This window comes from Neoarius graeffei, chromosome 2 (genome assembly GCF_027579695.1).
Source record: "Neoarius graeffei isolate fNeoGra1 chromosome 2, fNeoGra1.pri, whole genome shotgun sequence".
Classification (NCBI taxonomy): Eukaryota; Metazoa; Chordata; class Actinopteri; order Siluriformes; family Ariidae; genus Neoarius; species Neoarius graeffei.
Genome location: NC_083570.1, coordinates 59,424,595 through 59,442,078, shown reverse-complemented (window position 1 = coordinate 59,442,078; position 17,484 = coordinate 59,424,595). Strand labels below are relative to the sequence as shown.

Genomic DNA, 17,484 nt, shown 5'->3' with positions numbered 1-17,484 from the left:
ACCAATTTGTTCTGTGCCAGGCAACGTGCCAACAGATGAGTGTGACTTCTGAATGGAGTGCAGGCACCTTATCTTTCTGTTCTCCCTCTCTCTGCCCTTTCTGCTCTGTGGTTACTGAAAGCAAATCTACTTTTTACTTTTGTAGTTTACTTTCCTCAAACGCTGGCAGCTGGCATCTAGCCACCTCACCTTTACCAGAAGTTTTGCATTCAAATAGCTAGAGTGAGAGAAAATAATCATAGACTTAATGGGAGTAATCCAGTGAAATTGTAAAATGAATAGGCTGTTGAAAGCCTTGGCACTGCTTACTGAGTCCACAACCTCAAACAGCTCTCCCTCTTCCTTTCTTACATTCCATTTAAGTCCATTAAACCCCATCAGCAGTGTTTTGCTGTTTTGATTATCTCTGCCATATCTATTTATCAGTGGTGAATCTAGATCATGCAAAACATGTTCACACTTACTAACATGCACATTAACATGTGGAATGGATCAACTCCATCACACTCCCTCTGTGCTACAGCACTTTAGGATCCCTATAATTCTCTTGACGTGTCCATGTAGCATATTTTGAATCAGGGATTTTTTTTTTTTCAACACAGCAGGATTTTCAGCTATCCATCTTTTAATAACAAACTGATGGAAATCAAATAAGGACGGAACTCTGACTGACTTCCCTATGCTGCAAACTAATAACGTGTTGAACACATAGCATGTTGTCTTTGGAAGATACATTGAAAGTGAAACTCTTGCTAGCTTGGACAGTTTATTATCAAATTTCCATATGGTACTATCTTTTTTTAAATAATAAAAAAACCCTTGATATGGACATTACAATTTCCACACTTCTTATTAAAAGATGTCTTCCAGTCTTGCCTGCTTTCCATCGCACTCATTGTCCTTTTTCCATGCTGCCATTCTGGCGTTTCATTAAGCAGGAGCTGCACTGGCTCGGTTTCTGAAGCAGCTCTGGTTCGAGTTGGAACTGCTCCACCAGGATCTTCAGGACACACTCCAGTCTGTGGTTCATCTGAAGCACCTACATGAAAGAAACATTAGAGAGAGAGAGAACTTTATAACTTGTTTTCCTTTTAGGAGAGTTTCTCATTTTAAGACAATTTTAAAAATGAACATCTTGTTACAGTGACACCTGCAAAGGGGTGGGATATATTTGGCAGCAAGTAAACTTTTTTGAAAGCAGCAAAAATGGGCACATGTAAGGATCTGAGCAACTTTGACAAGGGCCAAGCTGTAATGGCTAAATGATTGCCTCTGAGCATCTCCAAAATGTCAGGTCTTGTGGGGTGGGGTGTTCCCGGTATGCAGTGGTTAGTACCTACCAAAAATGGTCCAAGGAAGGACATCTGGTGAACTGGTGACAGGGTCATAGGCACCCATGCACGTGGGAAGTGAAGACTGGCCTGTCTGTTCTGATCCCACAGAAGACCTACTGTACTACAAATTGCCTAAAATGTTAATGCTGGCTATGATACAGTGCCCTGCCAAAAAATTAAAAAAGTTGTGCACTCTAATATTTGGTTGAACCACCTTTAGCTTTGATTACAGTACACATTCCCCATGCCATTGTTTCGATAAACTTATTCAGTGTCACAACATTTTTCAGTCCAGGGTTGTATTAATTTTTCACCGAGATCTTGTGTTGAGGATGGGAGAGTCGAACCACTACATAAACTCTTCTCTAGCACATCCCAAAGATTCTCAATGGGGTTAAGGTTAGGACTGTGAGGTGGCCAGTTCATGTGTCAAAATGATTCCTCATGCTTCCTGAACCTCTCTTTCACAATCTGAGCCCTAATTTTATGCCCGTGCCATCAGGGAAGAAAAAATCCATTGATGTCATAATCTGGTCATTCAGTACATTCAGGTGGTCAGCTGACTTCACTTTATTGCCCCATAACATTGCTGAGCCTCGACCTGATCAACTGAAGCAACCACAGATCATAACACTGCCTCCAGAGACTTGTACAGTGGACACTATGCATGATGGGTACATCGCTTCACTGCTTCCCTTCTTACCCTGACACACCCATCACTCAGGAATAGAATAAATCAGAACTCATCATACCACATAACCTTTTTCCCTTGCTCAAGAGTCCAATCTTTCTGCTCCCTCGCAAATTGAAGCCTTTTCTCCTGATTAGTCTCATTAACAAGTGGTTTTCTTTATAGCCACACAGCTGTTTAGTCCCAATCCTGTGAGTTCTCATCACATTGTGCATATGGATATGCTTTTACTTTCACAATTAAACATAGCCATGAGTTCTACTGTTGATTTTTTTACGATTCGACTTCACCAAGCATTTAAGTGATCTCTGATCATAGTCAGTCAGGATCTTTGTCCAACCACATTTTTTCCACAAAGTTAACAGTTCACCACTATCCTTCCAGGTTTTAATAACGTGTTGGACAGTTCTTAACCCAATTCCAGTCATTTCAGTAATCTCCTTAGTTGTTTTCTTTGTTGATGCATGCCAATAATTTGACTCTTCTGAAACATGGTAACATCTTTTCCATGAGCACAGGATACATCTTCTGACATGTTTGTTTAAGAAATGAGAAGCTACTCACTGCATCAGTTAGGGTTAAATGGATTGTTGTCAGATGAAAAACAATCACTGCAGTAATTATCCAATCCAAAGCTCTTATGTATTTGCTTATTTAAATCCAAATGGCAATATTTTTTTTGGCCAGGCAGTGTAGAAAAGTAGCAGAGCACACAGTGCATTGCAGCTTGCTGTGTATTGGGGCTGCGTAGCCACAGACTGGTCAGAGTGCTCATGGTGACCCCTGTCCACCACAGAAAGCACCTGCAATGGGATGTGAGCATCAGCACTAGACCATGGAGCAATGGAAGAAAGTGTCCTGGTCTGATGAATCATGTTTTCTTTTACATCATGTGGATGGCCGAGTGTGTGTGCGTCACTTACCTGGGGAAGAGATGGCATCAGAATGCACTGGGGAAGAAGGCAGGCCAGCAGAGGCAGTGTGATGTTCTGGGCAATGTTCTGCTGGGAAACCTTGGGTCCTGGCAGATGTTACTTTGACACGTACCACCTACCTAAATATTGTTGTTGACCAAGTCCTCCCCTTCATGGCAACAGTATTCCCTAATGGCAGTGGCCTCTTTCAGCAGGATAATGCAACCTGCCGTTTTTTAAAAATTGTTCAGGAATGTTTTGAGGAACATGACAAAGAGTTCAAGATACTGACTTGACCTCCAAATTCCCCAGATCTCAATCAGATTGAGCATCTGTTGAATTTGCTGGACAAACAAGTCCCCACCTTGCAACTTACAGGACTTAAAGGATCTGCTGCTAACGTCTTGGTGCCAGATACCACAGCACACCTTTGAATCTATGCCTTGACGGGTCACAACTACTTTGGTGTCACAAGGGAGATGTACACAATATTAGGCAGCTGGTTTTAATGTTATGGCTGATTGGTTTGTACGTGTGTGTGTGTGTTTAACCAAAAGAGCATGTGTCACGTTTATGGAAATGCCTGGAAATTCTAATGAACAAAATGTACTTGAAACATGTTCCCCTTTATATTTTACATTTTCGAGTTCACCCAAGTGGTGAGGAACACTTAAGCAGTCATGTATAACTTCCTGTTTTACTGGTGCATAAATATGAGGTGATACAAAGGCCAAATTTCCTCAGAAGTTCATTAGCAGGGTGAAGAAAAATATCGAGAATGCAGAAATGAAAGGACACAAACGTGTGTTCATAAATTATGCAATAAAAATAGGTACACCTCTAAAAAAAAAAAGACAACAACCTGAGCTGTAATGAACACAATTATATTGCATAACGAAGAAGATGGTAAAATGGAAAGAAAAACACAAAAAACAAAACATCTCCAGGGCTCACAGATGGAGATGTACAGAAAGTGGTAGTATTTTGGAGTCACCAAGTCTCCAAATCTACAATTAGACATCACCTCAGTGCCAACAAACTATTTGGAAGGTCTGCCAGAAGAAAGCCTTTTCCTTCATCTAACCACAAACGTAAGTGCCTGTTCACTAGACGCCACTGGTACTTTGATTGGAATCAGGTTATATGGTCAGATAAGACAAAAATATCTTTTTTTTTTGCAACAAAATGTTCAAAGCGGTTAAAAAAGAACTTAATCGCCACTATTATGTAAGGTGGAGGATCAGTGATGTTGATGACTGCTATAAAAGAGCACAGGAGCAAGTTTCTTTCTTTTTATTATGTACTACACCATTACATCTGATGTATTTAATAGGTTGCTACTTTAGTGTGTTCATTGTTAGAAATCTGTTATTGATTATAATATCTACTTTACTTCTCTACATAGGTTTACTTATAACATCAATTCATTTATACTTTTACTCATGCAAACAGTTAGTGTACTTATCCCATCATCCATTCCCTGTTTATATCAGATACCTTGATGAAACATGACACTGTTTATTGAACTGTTATCAGAGAACTGCTGACATACATGCAAAAAAAAGTGCATAATAAGAAAACCATAATAGCCCCCAAAAGGCCTAAATTGCACCAGACTCCATTAACAAACAGGCTGCCATAAATATACGTTCATAAAGAAAGAGAACATTCCCTGCTTGTTTGAAGGGGTGTATAAATCTGTATTATAAACATGTCACTGGTAATCTACTGCATTATCAGCATTCCAGGCTCATGGCTTTTGCTAGATTAGAAATTCCTCCCATCCTACAAGCAACAGCACTCTGACACATGAAGATTCCCAACAATACAAGTTTCATCAGCTTAACATTAAATATTTTTTTAAGAAACTGGTCTGAGGAACAAACCTGATTTAGAGCTTTGACCAAAGATCTTTACCACTACAAAAGTTGAAGAACATTCGAAGCATTGAACATTCAATTCCTAATCCCGAATTCAGGGACTTTTTCCTTTTGGTCTTAAATGTATGCTCAGTGGCATGCACTGTATATTCTTATTAACTGTTGAGTTCCCCCTCCCCTGATAAGTCAGGACCTGAACGTGAAAAATTAGCCTAATAATAATAATAATAATAATAATAATAATAATAGCACTTATTACTAACTAGCAGGTTACCTGGCATTGCCCAGGTTTTGCAAAATTCTGGGTTGTCCCCAGACTTCCATGTCAAATTTGTTGAAGATCCATCGAGAAATGGTGATGTTAACCTAAGACAAACAAAAATCCAAACATCCACCACCCAGGGGCCCACCGGGGGCCCCATGGGGCCCAAATATGGAATTTCTGAGTTCTGCCAAATTGTGGCCATCTCCTGTACCTACGTGCCAAGTTTAGTGAAGATCTGTCGAGAGTTTGTGTTGATAAATGTAACGTGAAAGGCATTGAGGGAGGGGGTGGGTGGATGTTGTGCCCCCCAGGGACCTCCCTGGGGCCTGTACATGAATTTTGTTTATATCTGCAAAATTCCGGGTCATCCCTGGACCTACTTGCCAAATTTGGTGAAAATCTGTCAAGAAATGGCGACGTTAGCTCAAGACAGACAAACAAACAAACTTTGCCGCTTATAATATAGAAGACACATACTATATGCACTATTTCTGTTCTTGTATGAAAGAAATGGACCTTTCTGGGTTTGTGGTGTAAGCGAGCCAGCATGGTTTGTTGTAGTGAAATTTTGACACTTTCAATGTTTGGGAACATATGATACAAAGACAGGTGATACCTCAGCTGTTCTCAACACATGCTAAGGACTGTGGACACAGCCCAGACACATCTACCCCAACTACCCCAGCGCACACATCACAGTTTGACCGATTCTTCACCAGTACACAACTATAAACTACATATAATATTTAAAACATTTGTGTGTGTGTGTGTGTGTATATACTTGTGAATTTTTAACCTCCAAATTTGTGAGGACATCTATGTGTATGTTTAAGTTTATATTTATATATCTACAGGAGATATTAAATCAGAAAAATATATTTTTTTAACATACAAAGACGGGGATTAGTGTTGTCCCTATCCCTGTCCATTTGCGTCCGTGTGACTCATGGTACAGGACCAGCTGTTGTGGTAAAGACACAGCGTCCATGTTCATAATCACAATACACGCATTCCCTTCCTGTGTCCTAAAGCACCACACAACCCGCCCTCCTAAACAATTGTCCACCACACCCTCTGTTCTTTGTTTGTGTTTTTTGTTTACAGTTTAACTGTTGTTTCCTTGTTTGCTAGCACATGACATAGTTCCATAGCAACACTTTGAAGCCTTGCTAATAAGTGATGTTGATACTCATTCCTGTTTAAAACGTTCACAGCACCACTTCAGTAAAACAGTGAAACCAGATTCTACGTTTCATGGATTCCAAACTGTTTAATGATAAAACCCAACACACTGAATACATGAAATATCTTTTGGAAGAATGGTGTTTACACAGTTCCAGAAATCTGTACTGTAACTGAGAAGGTTCTAGTGGCTTGCGCCACTTTGATACTTTAATAAGACACTTCATGTTGGGTTTTTCCTTTAATTTGTCACAAATCTGTAGAGATACACTGTAGGGGTTTTTATACACTCAAAGGTTATAATAATAATAATAATAATAATAATAATAATAATAATAATAATAATTATTATTATTATTATTATTATTAATTACATTTTAAATTTAATTTAAGAAGCCAAGAAGCCTTTATTTGTCACATGTACACTCAAGCACAGACTTAAGCACACAGTGAAATTCGTCCTCTGCATCTGAAGCACTGAACACACACATGCACACACAAGTGAGCAATGAGCACTCACACACATACCGAGAGCAGTGTGCAGCTATGCTACAGCACCCGGGGAGCAGTTGTGGGTTAGGCGCCCTTGCTCAAGGGCACTTCAGCCCAACCTCAGCCCAAGGCCACCCCATGTTAACCTAACCGCACGTCTTTGAACCAGGCTTGTAGTACTCGAGTCCGACTTGTGCCCTAATTTTAAGGACTTGTGACTTGACTTGGACTTGAGCACTGATGACTTGGACTTGGACTCGTGCATTAACTGCATTCGGACTCGTAAATTGGAGACAAGGACTCTGATTTTTTCTTTATTTTTGTAACATGCCATAATAATTTGGCATAAGGTATTTATATCTACAGTACATTAATTTTTGTACTAACGTTGTGCAAGAGTGTCACACTTGCACTTAGATAGACTCTCGGGCGTGGTCTGGACAGCGCGTGCACCAAGCGGACTCTTGCGTGCACACCGTAAACGACTTGCACCTGCACAGGATTAAGGCGCAATCAGTGTGCCTATATAAAAACTGTGAAAACACACTTACTTTGCGAAGTATTGAGTTGTGTTGCTGACACATTACTGAGCCTTATTTCCTTGTTTGGTTTCCTGATCCCTGATTTCCTGTTTCTCTTCTTTGATTCTGTTGAGTCTACAATAGCCTGTTTGTGCCTCACTCGACCTATTACTTGTTTCACTATTTTATGATTTTGCCTGCCGTTCTGGATTGTTTACCTTCTTCACTTGTATTAATAAAGACACCTTCTGCACTTACATCCGTCTCCCAACCATCTTTGACAGAATACTTTACACTCCCTGACAAAGAGAAAGCACCTTCACCTGTTCATATGTCATGTTCAGGAACAAACGAATGTTAATGGGGTTAAAACAGCCACCATCAAATGGTGCAGTTGGAGTCTTATTCTCAGACTCAACTTGGCTCAGTAGTGGACTTGACTTGAAATTTTTTTTAATGACTTGGACTTGAACACTGGGGACTCGAGACTGGACTTGGACTTGAGGTTTAGTGACTTGACTACAACACTGCTTTGGACTGTGGGGGAAACCGGAGCACCTGGAGGAAACCTGCACAGACATGTGGAGAACATACAAACTCCACACAGAAAGGCCCCCATCGGCTCAAATCCAGAACCTTCTTACTGTGAGGCGACAGTGCTAACCACTACACCACTGTACCGCCCTATTATTATTACTACTACTACTACTACAATTTTATTACTATTCTTGCCACAGACCAAACAAAATGATACAGAACAGAAATTAAATAGGAAGGCCTAAATCTTTGTGGAACTCATTAACTGGTCACTTTTAGATTTTAATGGGACTAAATGAACATTTTATTACAGCACATAGAGCATAAACCTGTTAAGCCTAAAGAAAAAACACTCACTGTGCTCGTATTAACTGTAAAACATAACTATGGTGTGCAACAGGGGCCTAATTAGGGTGATAAGGAAAAATCAGTGATGAAAAATGTATTTGTGGTTAATTGGCTTGATCTGACACTGAAAATAAAGTTTATTTATCTGTTTATTGACTTTTTAAATTAACAAATATATATTCAGTATATAGACTAGTATTAACTGGAAATCATAAATATGAGCTATGAGTGCATTTCTCGATTCATTTATACCTACTCCTTGGTTACATTTTCAAATTTTTGTGTACAACCCCGATTCCAAAAAAGTTGGGACAAAGTACAAATTGTAAATAAAAACGGAATGCAATGATGTGGAAGTTTCAAAATTCCATATTTTATTCAGAATAGAACATAGATGATATATCAAATGTTTAAACTGAGAAAATGTATCATTTAAAGAGAAAAATTAGGCGATTTTAAATTTCATGACAACAACACATCTCAAAAAAGTTGGGACAAGGCCATGTTTACCACTGTGAGACATCCCCTTTTCTCTTTACAACAGTCTGTAAATGTCTGGGGACTGAGGAGACAAGTTGCTCAAGTTTAGGGATAGGAATGTTAACCCATTCTTGTCTAATGTAGGATTCTAGTTGCTCAACTGTCTTCGGTCTTTTTTGTCGTATCTTCCGTTTTATGATGCGCCAAATGTTTTCTATGGGTGAAAGATCTGGACTGCAGGCTGGCCAGTTCAGTACCCGGACCCTTCTTCTACACAACCATGATGCTGTAATTGATGCAGTATGTGGTTTGGCATTGTCATGTTGGAAAATGCAAGGTCTTCCCTGAAAGAGACGTCATCTGGATGGGAGCATATGTTGCTCTAGAACCTGGATATACCTTTCAGCATTGATGGTGTCTTTCCAGATGTGTAAGCTGCCCATGCCACATGCACTAATGCAACCCCATACCATCAGAGATGCAGGCTTCTGAACTGAGTGCTGATAACAACTTGGGTCGTCCTTCTCCTCTTTAGTCCGAATGACACAGCCTCCCTGATTTCCATAAAGAACTTCAAATTTTGATTTGTCTGACCACAGAACAGTTTTCCACTTTGCCACAGTCCATTTTAAATGAGCCTTGGCCCATTGAAGATGTCTGCGCTTCAGGATCATGTTTAGATACGGCTTCTTCATTGAACTATAGAGTTTTAGCTGGCAACGGTGGATGGCACGGTGAATTGTGTTCACAGACAATGTTCTCTGGAAATATTCCTGAGACCATTTTGTGATTTCCAATACAGAAGCATGCCTGTATGTGATGCAGTGCCGTCTAAGGGCCCGAAGATCACGGGCACCCAGTATGGTTTTCCGGCCTTGACCCTTACGCACAGATTCTTCCAGATTCTCTGAATCTTTTGATGATATTATGCACTGGAGATGATATGTTCAAACTCTTTGCAATTTTACACTGTCAAACTCCTTTCTGATATTGCTCCACTATTTGCCGGTGCAGAATTAGGGGGATTGGTGATCCTCTTCCCATCTTTACTTCTGAGAGTCACTGCCACTCCAAGATGCTCTTTTTATACCCAGTCATGTTAATGACCTATTGCCAATTGACCTAATGAGTTGCAATTTGGTCCTCCAGCTGTTCCTTTTTTGTACCTTTAACTTTTCCAGCCTCTTATTGCCCCTGTCCCAACTTTTTTGAGATGTGTTGCTGTCATGAAATTTCAAATGAGCCAATATTTGGCATGAAATTTCAAAATGTCTCACTTTCGACATTTGATATGTTGTCTATGTTCTATTGTGAATACAATATCAGTTTTTGAGATTTGTAAATTATTGCATTCCGATTTTATTTACAATTTGTACTTTGTCCCAACTTTTTTGGAATCGGGGTTGTATTTAAAATAAAGTAATTTATGCAAAAATCCTATCATATAGGGCTTTCTTCAATCGACTGGCAGCAAGGATTTTTTTTGTTTGTTTGTAAAACTATAATAAACCTATTATTGCATATTATAATAAACGAGACTTGTACCACCAAAACTTCATGAAACTCAGTGGCCTCAGTGCTCCTCACTGTGCATGAGTTCAATATCATGTTTGTTTGTTTGTTTGTTTGTTTTTAATGTATTGTTTTTTAAAGGCTTGAATCAGTCCCGCAGGCTGCAGTGAGAGACCTCTCGGAAAACTCCTCACTGATAAGAAAAATAAATAAATAAATAAATAAATAAATAAATAAAAGAAAAAAGAAATAAAAAAACAGTTCATAAGAAACAGTATCAACTAGATCTCTGTCCTTGACAGTGAATTATTTTCCCTCTTAGAAGGATTACAGAGCTCATGCCACATTATTACTATTAGACAGAAGCAATGGTGTTTAAAGAAATCAATATGACCATGCTGTCATTTCAGTAAAATTTCAGACAACTGAGGGTTTGCTAAAAAAATGTAATAATTTATTTTTTTTTAAAAAATGGCAAAAAAGAGTTTTTTTTTCAGCAAACAAGGTCAACAATATGTTGCTACTTCAAATAAAATATGGCATTTTTTTCCATGTATAACATTTGCTAATGCTGAGGTTAAAAATTTAGTCCAGATGACATTTATGAAGGGGCGGCACGGTGGTGTAGTGGTTAGCACCGTCGTCTCACAGCAAGAAGGTCCTGGGTTCGAGCCCAGTGGCCGGCGAGGGCCTTTCTGTGTGGAGTTTGCATGTTCTCCCCATGTCCGCGTGGGTTTCCTCCGGGTGCTCCGGTTTCCCCCACAGTCCAAAGACATGCAGATTAGATTAACTGGTGACTCTAAATTGAGCGTAGGTGTGAATGTGAGTGTGAATGGTTGTCTGTGTCTATGTGTCAGCCCTGTGATGACCTGGCGACTTGTCCAGGGTGTACCCCGCCTTTCGCCCGTAGTCAGCTGGGACAGGCTCCAGCTTGCCTGCGACCCTGTAGAACAGGATAAGTGGCTACAGATAATGGATGGATGGACATTAATTAAGATTATTCTTATGTTTAGAAAAAAGAAAAATTTAGGGAACCAAATTTGGAAACGGGGCATTATCCCTGACAAAAATTGCAATTATAGTGAAAAAAAAAAGCAAGTAAAACACATTTAACATTTAATGTGTTAACACATTAACACATCTATGAGAGTCTGATCACATCTCACTGAGTACTGGCTCACAATTACTGAACAATAAGTCTGTGGTTTATGATTAGAAATGAAGGGAAAAATAAAGATCGACATGTATACAGTACGTATTGTGAGAGGTACAAGGCAATCCACAGGGATATACTGACCTTACACTGTTGGATAAGTGCTTACTGGACTCCAGCGATACCTGCTCCAACTCACTGTACATTTTGTGCATAAAGATGCTTGACTGCTTCCTGATTCACCAAAGTAAGAACAAGGGAAATGAGAAGAAATCTGGGTGAGCTTCTGGGTGTAGGTGACTGCGGACCTGCAATGCAACTAGAGAGCGAGTGGCGAATTTGCCAAGGTCAGGTTCACGACAGCAGATTCACTGAATGCACTGTGTTTAACACTGCCAGATACAATATGCTCTTTGTGTTTAAACCATAGCGCGAGAGGGGAGAGAGGAGTAAAGAGAATATGAAAGGGAGAGAGAGAGTGTGAGTCAGTGAGTGAGTAAGTGAATAAGAAGCTAGGGGTGGGGTGGGATGGGGTGGGGGGGAGGTTTAACAGAGCGAGAATGGTGGAATTTGACGAAGCAAAGAGAAAGCTGTCTGAGCAGTGGACTGATTAAAAATGAAAGACAGATAGGGATATGTTTTTAAGAGCAGGAAATAGACTGCGAACACCTGACGCACATGATAAGAATCAAGGCCTTTGCCACGTGCCACTAAACTCTAATCCCCTTCTCTTTCTCTCGCTCTCTCTTTCTCAGCAGAGTGCGCACTCAAAGATGCTTTTGTTTCTGAGTCACTCCTGAAGGTACAATCACCACCCGTGCACACGCACACACACATAAACACACTCATTTTATGCCTTCTCTCTTTTGAAACCACAACTGCGATCTGTGAGCCCTCATTTTACAAGGACTGCATACAGTCGAAGTTTGTACTAGACATGTTAACAAAGGGTTACTTCACATGTTGTATGCTGCACGAGAGGTTATATGGGAACAGCAATTTCTTTATATTTAAAAAAGAGGGTGAGGAGAAAGAACAGGCCTCATGGCAAACACAGGGATACTTAGGCTTTTTTTTTTTTGAAAGTGCCTTGGCTGAAGTATATATCTATCTTGATGTTGTGACACATTCAAACCCACTATTTCCTTTTTCCTGGTCTACTGCTCTTGAATACTTTGACTCCACTTTCAGGTTATCATTTCTATTTAGATTTATCAGGACTTACAGGCTACACTGTGTGTATAAATCTCAAAGCTCCTTGTAACAGTCATACGCAGTCGTCCAGTTGGCCCTCTAAACATTTGTTCTGCAGGCAGGCAGCTGAGCGTCCTTTCTTTACTGGTCTCTGGTGCTCGCCCAAGGGTGTGGCTACAAATACCGTTTCATAAGCTCTGCAGGGGGGAAGGTGCGTGCGTGTATGTGTGCATGTGCGTGTGAGTGCATCAGGCCTCTGGAAAATTCCTTATTTGGGCAGTCTTGTGGTTACTTTTGAAATGTGTTCACCAGGCAATGGGTCTATTAATGATGGCTTGTTGGGCAGCACAGCAAGTTAAAATTAAGCATTACAGATTGTGCTTAAAACATTTTTACCACATTGTTTTTTCCAACTCTGTGATGTTGTGCATCTCTCTCTCTCTCTCTCTCAAACCCAGGCATCTAGTGCACACATGCATACACCTACACACACACGCACCATGAGCAGCACAAGTGTCCTATAAACACGAGGGTGTGGGGACAGATGTAGGCTGGTAGGGAGTGTTTAGACGGATCTCAGCGGGCCGTGTTGTCTTGTATGGTGAACACTGGTGTCTTTATAGACTCAGTGACTCCCTCCAGCTGCTTCAACACACCAAGACACAACAGAGGATAGAAAGGGGACTGCAGCCGGCTGTAATTCATCTCGCTACTGCCATCTAAGAGTAAGGATAGAGTTAACAAGTCATAAAAATTCCTAGGTTTAGCTATTAGTATAAAAATAACATGCAAGGCAAGTTTTTCTATATTCTCCATTGAAGCTTTACTGGATCTTAAACTGTCAGTCATCTGAGAAAGCTCCGACATGAATGAATCAGTTTACTACTTTTGAATGAGAATAGGATTTTTTTTTTTTGCTGCTTAGTTCAATGAGTCTAGTGATAGTGAGTGACAGTGAGTAATAGGATTAAAAACAACAACAAAAAAAAAAAAACCCAAAACCCACACATCTAATATCTCTCTATGCTAAAGTAATGTCTTCACGTTATACAGTGGCATTGGTTCTTATACCAGTCCTCAGGGCCACCCAGACACATTTTTTGCTCTATTCAAATTCATACAACACAAGGGAAGACCAAGTGTTAAACACCTGCACTGAAAAGTCTCTTACCAACAATGGATATAAAAAATCTACACATCCATGTAAGAAAAAAAACCCAAGATAAATCATGTCACATCTTTATGCCAATTTAATGTGATTACAGCAACCAAGAAAATTCAAGTGAAAAACAAATAGAGATATTTTATGAGAAAAAAGAAAAAAGTACAATAACCTTGTTGCACAAGTGTTCACACTTTTTTTTTATAATGGGGCTTGTGACTATGCTCAGAATTAACTAATCATTTTCAAACTTGTGAGCGTTATCATACCCCTGTCATGAACAAAGTGATTCTGATTCACCCCAAATAACGATTAGCTGTTTCTGTAGGACTTTACTAACATCTTCTACTGCTGTAGCTATGGTCCACAAAGAGCTATTGATCAGGAGACCATGGTGAAAATGAGACCAAAATACAATGCTTTGGGAATCATTCTAAACAATATGTTTGGCGCGCACACACACACACACACACACACACACACACACACACACACACACACACACACACACACAAAAGACAGGTTATTGCCCACTGAGTACCATCCCAATTAACACAGTGAAGCATGGTGGTGGCAGCATCATGCTATGGGGCTACTTTTCTTCAGCTGGGACTGGGGCTCTAATCAGAATAGAGGAAATGATGGATAGCTCCAAATACCAATCTATTCTGGCACAAAACCTGCAGGCCTCTGTTAGCTAAAGATGATTTAAAAAAAAAAGAAAATTCACCTTCCAGCAGGATAATGACCCAAACCACAACTCCACGTCAACAAAGGAATAGCTTAAGAAGAAGACGACGACCAATGTTTTGGAATGGCCCAGTCACAGCCCAGATCTACGTCCTATTGACAGCCTGTGGAATGAATTGAAGAGGGTTGTGTACAGGGGATTCCCACACAATTTGATAGATCTGGAGCATTTTGTTCAAGGAAGAATGGAATAAATGACCAATTCAAGATGTGTTATGTTGGTAGACTCTTACCCCAAAAGAATTCTGTATTACAAGCAAAAGGTGCTTTCACAAAATATTAGTTTGTGCAACCAGATAATTTTTTTTCTTCTTCTTCTGTTCACATAAAACATTCATGTTTGTTTTTCACCCACATTTTGTTGGTTTCTATGTCACATTAAAGGTGGAAAAAAGATCAAACATTATTATTTATCTTGTTTTTACATCATAAAAACCTCACTTTGCTTTTGCGTCTATGGAAATCATCTTGTGATAAGCACTGGGAGGAAAGAACATATGTCTGAAGCTGTTTATTCTGAGGTAATTTTAGCTTCCAAATTTGTGGATTTTAGAGAAAAAAACCCAGAGAGATTGTGAACTTGTGAACTCTCTAAATCACTCTGCCCTTGTCTGTTTGCATTAGAATCAACACAGCAGGAAAAAGCGAAAAGGTAAAAGGTGAGATGTAATTTCATCTGAAATTATTGCCATGAACTTTCAAAGCATGTGATTGTAGGAGAAATGTGGAACATCAATATCAGTTATAATCAACGCCTGATTTTTAAGCACACCTATTTGGTATTAGTAACTCACCATACATGGTATCCATCATTTTAGTGCACAAACACTGACTCAAATACCGGACTGGACCATGTACAGTGGGGCAAAAAAGTATTTAGTCAGTCACCAATTGTGCAAGTTCTCCCACTTAAAAAGATGAGAGAGGCCTGTAATTTTCATCATAGGTATACCTCAACTATGAGAGACAAAATGAGAAAAAAAAAATCCAGAAAATCACAATGTTTTATTTTTAAAGAATTTATTTGCAAATTATGGTGGAAAATAAGTATTTGGTCAATAACAAAAGTTCATCTCAATACTTTGTTATATACCCTTTGTTGGCAATGACAGAAGTCAAACGTTTTCTGTAAGTCTTCACAAGGTTTTCACACACTGTTGCTGGTATTTTGGCCCATTCCTCCATGCAGATCTCCTCTAGAGCAGTGATGTTTTGGGGCTGTCTCTGGGCAACACGGACTTTCAACTCCCTCCAAAGATTTTCTATGGGGTTGAGATCTGGAGACTGGCTAGGCCACTCCAGGACCTTGAAATGCTTCTTACGAAGCCACTCCTTCGTTGCCCGGGCGGTGTGTTTGGGACCATTGTCATGCTGAAAGACCCAGCCACGTTTCATCTTCAATGCCCTTGCTGATGGAAGGAGGTTTTCACTCAAAATCTCACGATACATGGCCCCATTCATTCTTTCCTTTACATGGATCAGTCGTCCTGGTCCCTTTGCAGAAAAACAGCCCCAAAGCATGATGTTTCCACCCCCATGCTTCACAGTAGGTATGGTGTTCTTTGGATGCAACTCAGCATTCTTTCTCCTCCAAACACGACAAGTTGAGTTTTTACCAAAAAGTTCTATTTTGGTTTCATCTGACCACATGACATTCTCCCAATCCTCTTCTGGATCATCCAAATGCTCTCTAGCAAACTTCAGACGGGCCTGGACATGTACTGGCTTAAGCAGGAGGACACGTCTGGCACTGCAGGATTTGAGTCCCTGGCAGCATAGTGTGTTACTGATGGTAGCCTTTGTTACTTTGGTCCCAGCTCTCTGCAGGTCATTCACTAGGTCCCCCCGTGTGGTTCTGGGATTTTTGCTCACCGTTCTTGTGATCATTTTGACCCCACGGGGTGAGATCTTGCGTGGAGCCCCAGATCGAGGGAGATTATTAGTGGTCTTGTATGTCTTCCATTTCTAATAATTGCTCCCACAGTTGATTTCTTCACACCAAGCTGCTTACCTATTGCAGATTCAGTCTTCCCAGCCTGGTGCAGGTCTACAACTTTGTTTCTGGTGTCCTTTGACAGCTCTTTGGTCTTGGCCATAGTGGAGTTTGAAGTGTGACTGTTTGAGGTTGTGGACAGGTGTCTTTTATACTGATAACGAGTTCAAACAGGTGCCATTAATACAGGTAATGAGTGGAGGACAGAGGAGCCTCTTAAAGAAGAAGTTACAGGTCTGTGAGAGCCAGAAATCTTGCTTGTTTGTAGGTGACCAAATACTTATTTTACCGAGGAATTTACCAATTAATTCATTAAAAATCCCACAATGTGATTTCCTGGATTCTTTCCCCCCATTCTGTCTCTCATGGTTGAAGTGTACCTGTGATGAAAATTACAGGCCTCTCTCATCTTTTTAAGTGGGAGAACTTGCACAATTGGTGGCTGACTAAATACTTTTTTGCCCCACTGTATGGCCAATATCTTGCCAACCCAGACCAGATCCAGCTCGTGGCACATGTCGTCCTTTCCCTCCACCTGCTCCACTCTACTCAGCCAGCAGCCACTCCAACACCCATGAGACACCCCCCAGTTTAGAGGTGCTCACCGCCTGCTGCAAATGTGTATTTTTAGATGGTAGATAAACACATCTAGTGCCCATCAACCATTGCCCAAACTTCCTGCCCTCCTATCTCTCTTTCTTTTTCTTTCTCCCGGGTCCTGCCTCCCATGCAGCCACTTCCCAATGAAAGAAAGCAGTCATTGGGCAGATCACTGTCCCCTTTTAGTCTCAGTGTTTACTCAGGATGGCTGAAATAGAGCCCTGCAGAAAATAAATACAGGTAGGGCTTTCAAGTCTTAAAAAGGCTGTGTGCGGAGATTCTATTTTGGAGAGGATGACTGAGTTAGGTCTTGCCACAGCAGTGGTTCTGTGAGGGTGTGGCTTGAGGGGGGATGAATTTTTTTTTTTTGCATTTATGTGACAGACAAATAAGCAGGGTATTATATAGCATAACAATTATGTTCATGTATTTTGCATATAAACACACAAACAGGGTTGAAAGATGTTCTATGCCTA

General features: G+C 40.3%; 1 protein-coding gene across 2 annotated transcripts in view; it reads right to left on the bottom strand.

Moving 5' to 3' along the window:
- Nucleotides 1–749: 749 nt before the first annotated feature.
- The window catches only part of kcnq1.2 (potassium voltage-gated channel, KQT-like subfamily, member 1.2), a 292,236-nt gene continuing 275,501 nt past the window's right edge, over nt 750–17,484 (bottom strand). For both annotated transcript variants that reach the window (XM_060914561.1, XM_060914564.1), the window contains one exon: nt 750–1,039. In XM_060914561.1, coding sequence (XP_060770544.1) covers nt 893–1,039 — 147 coding nt within the window. In that variant the 3' untranslated portion in view covers nt 750–892. The remainder of the gene's footprint in view (nt 1,040–17,484) is intronic.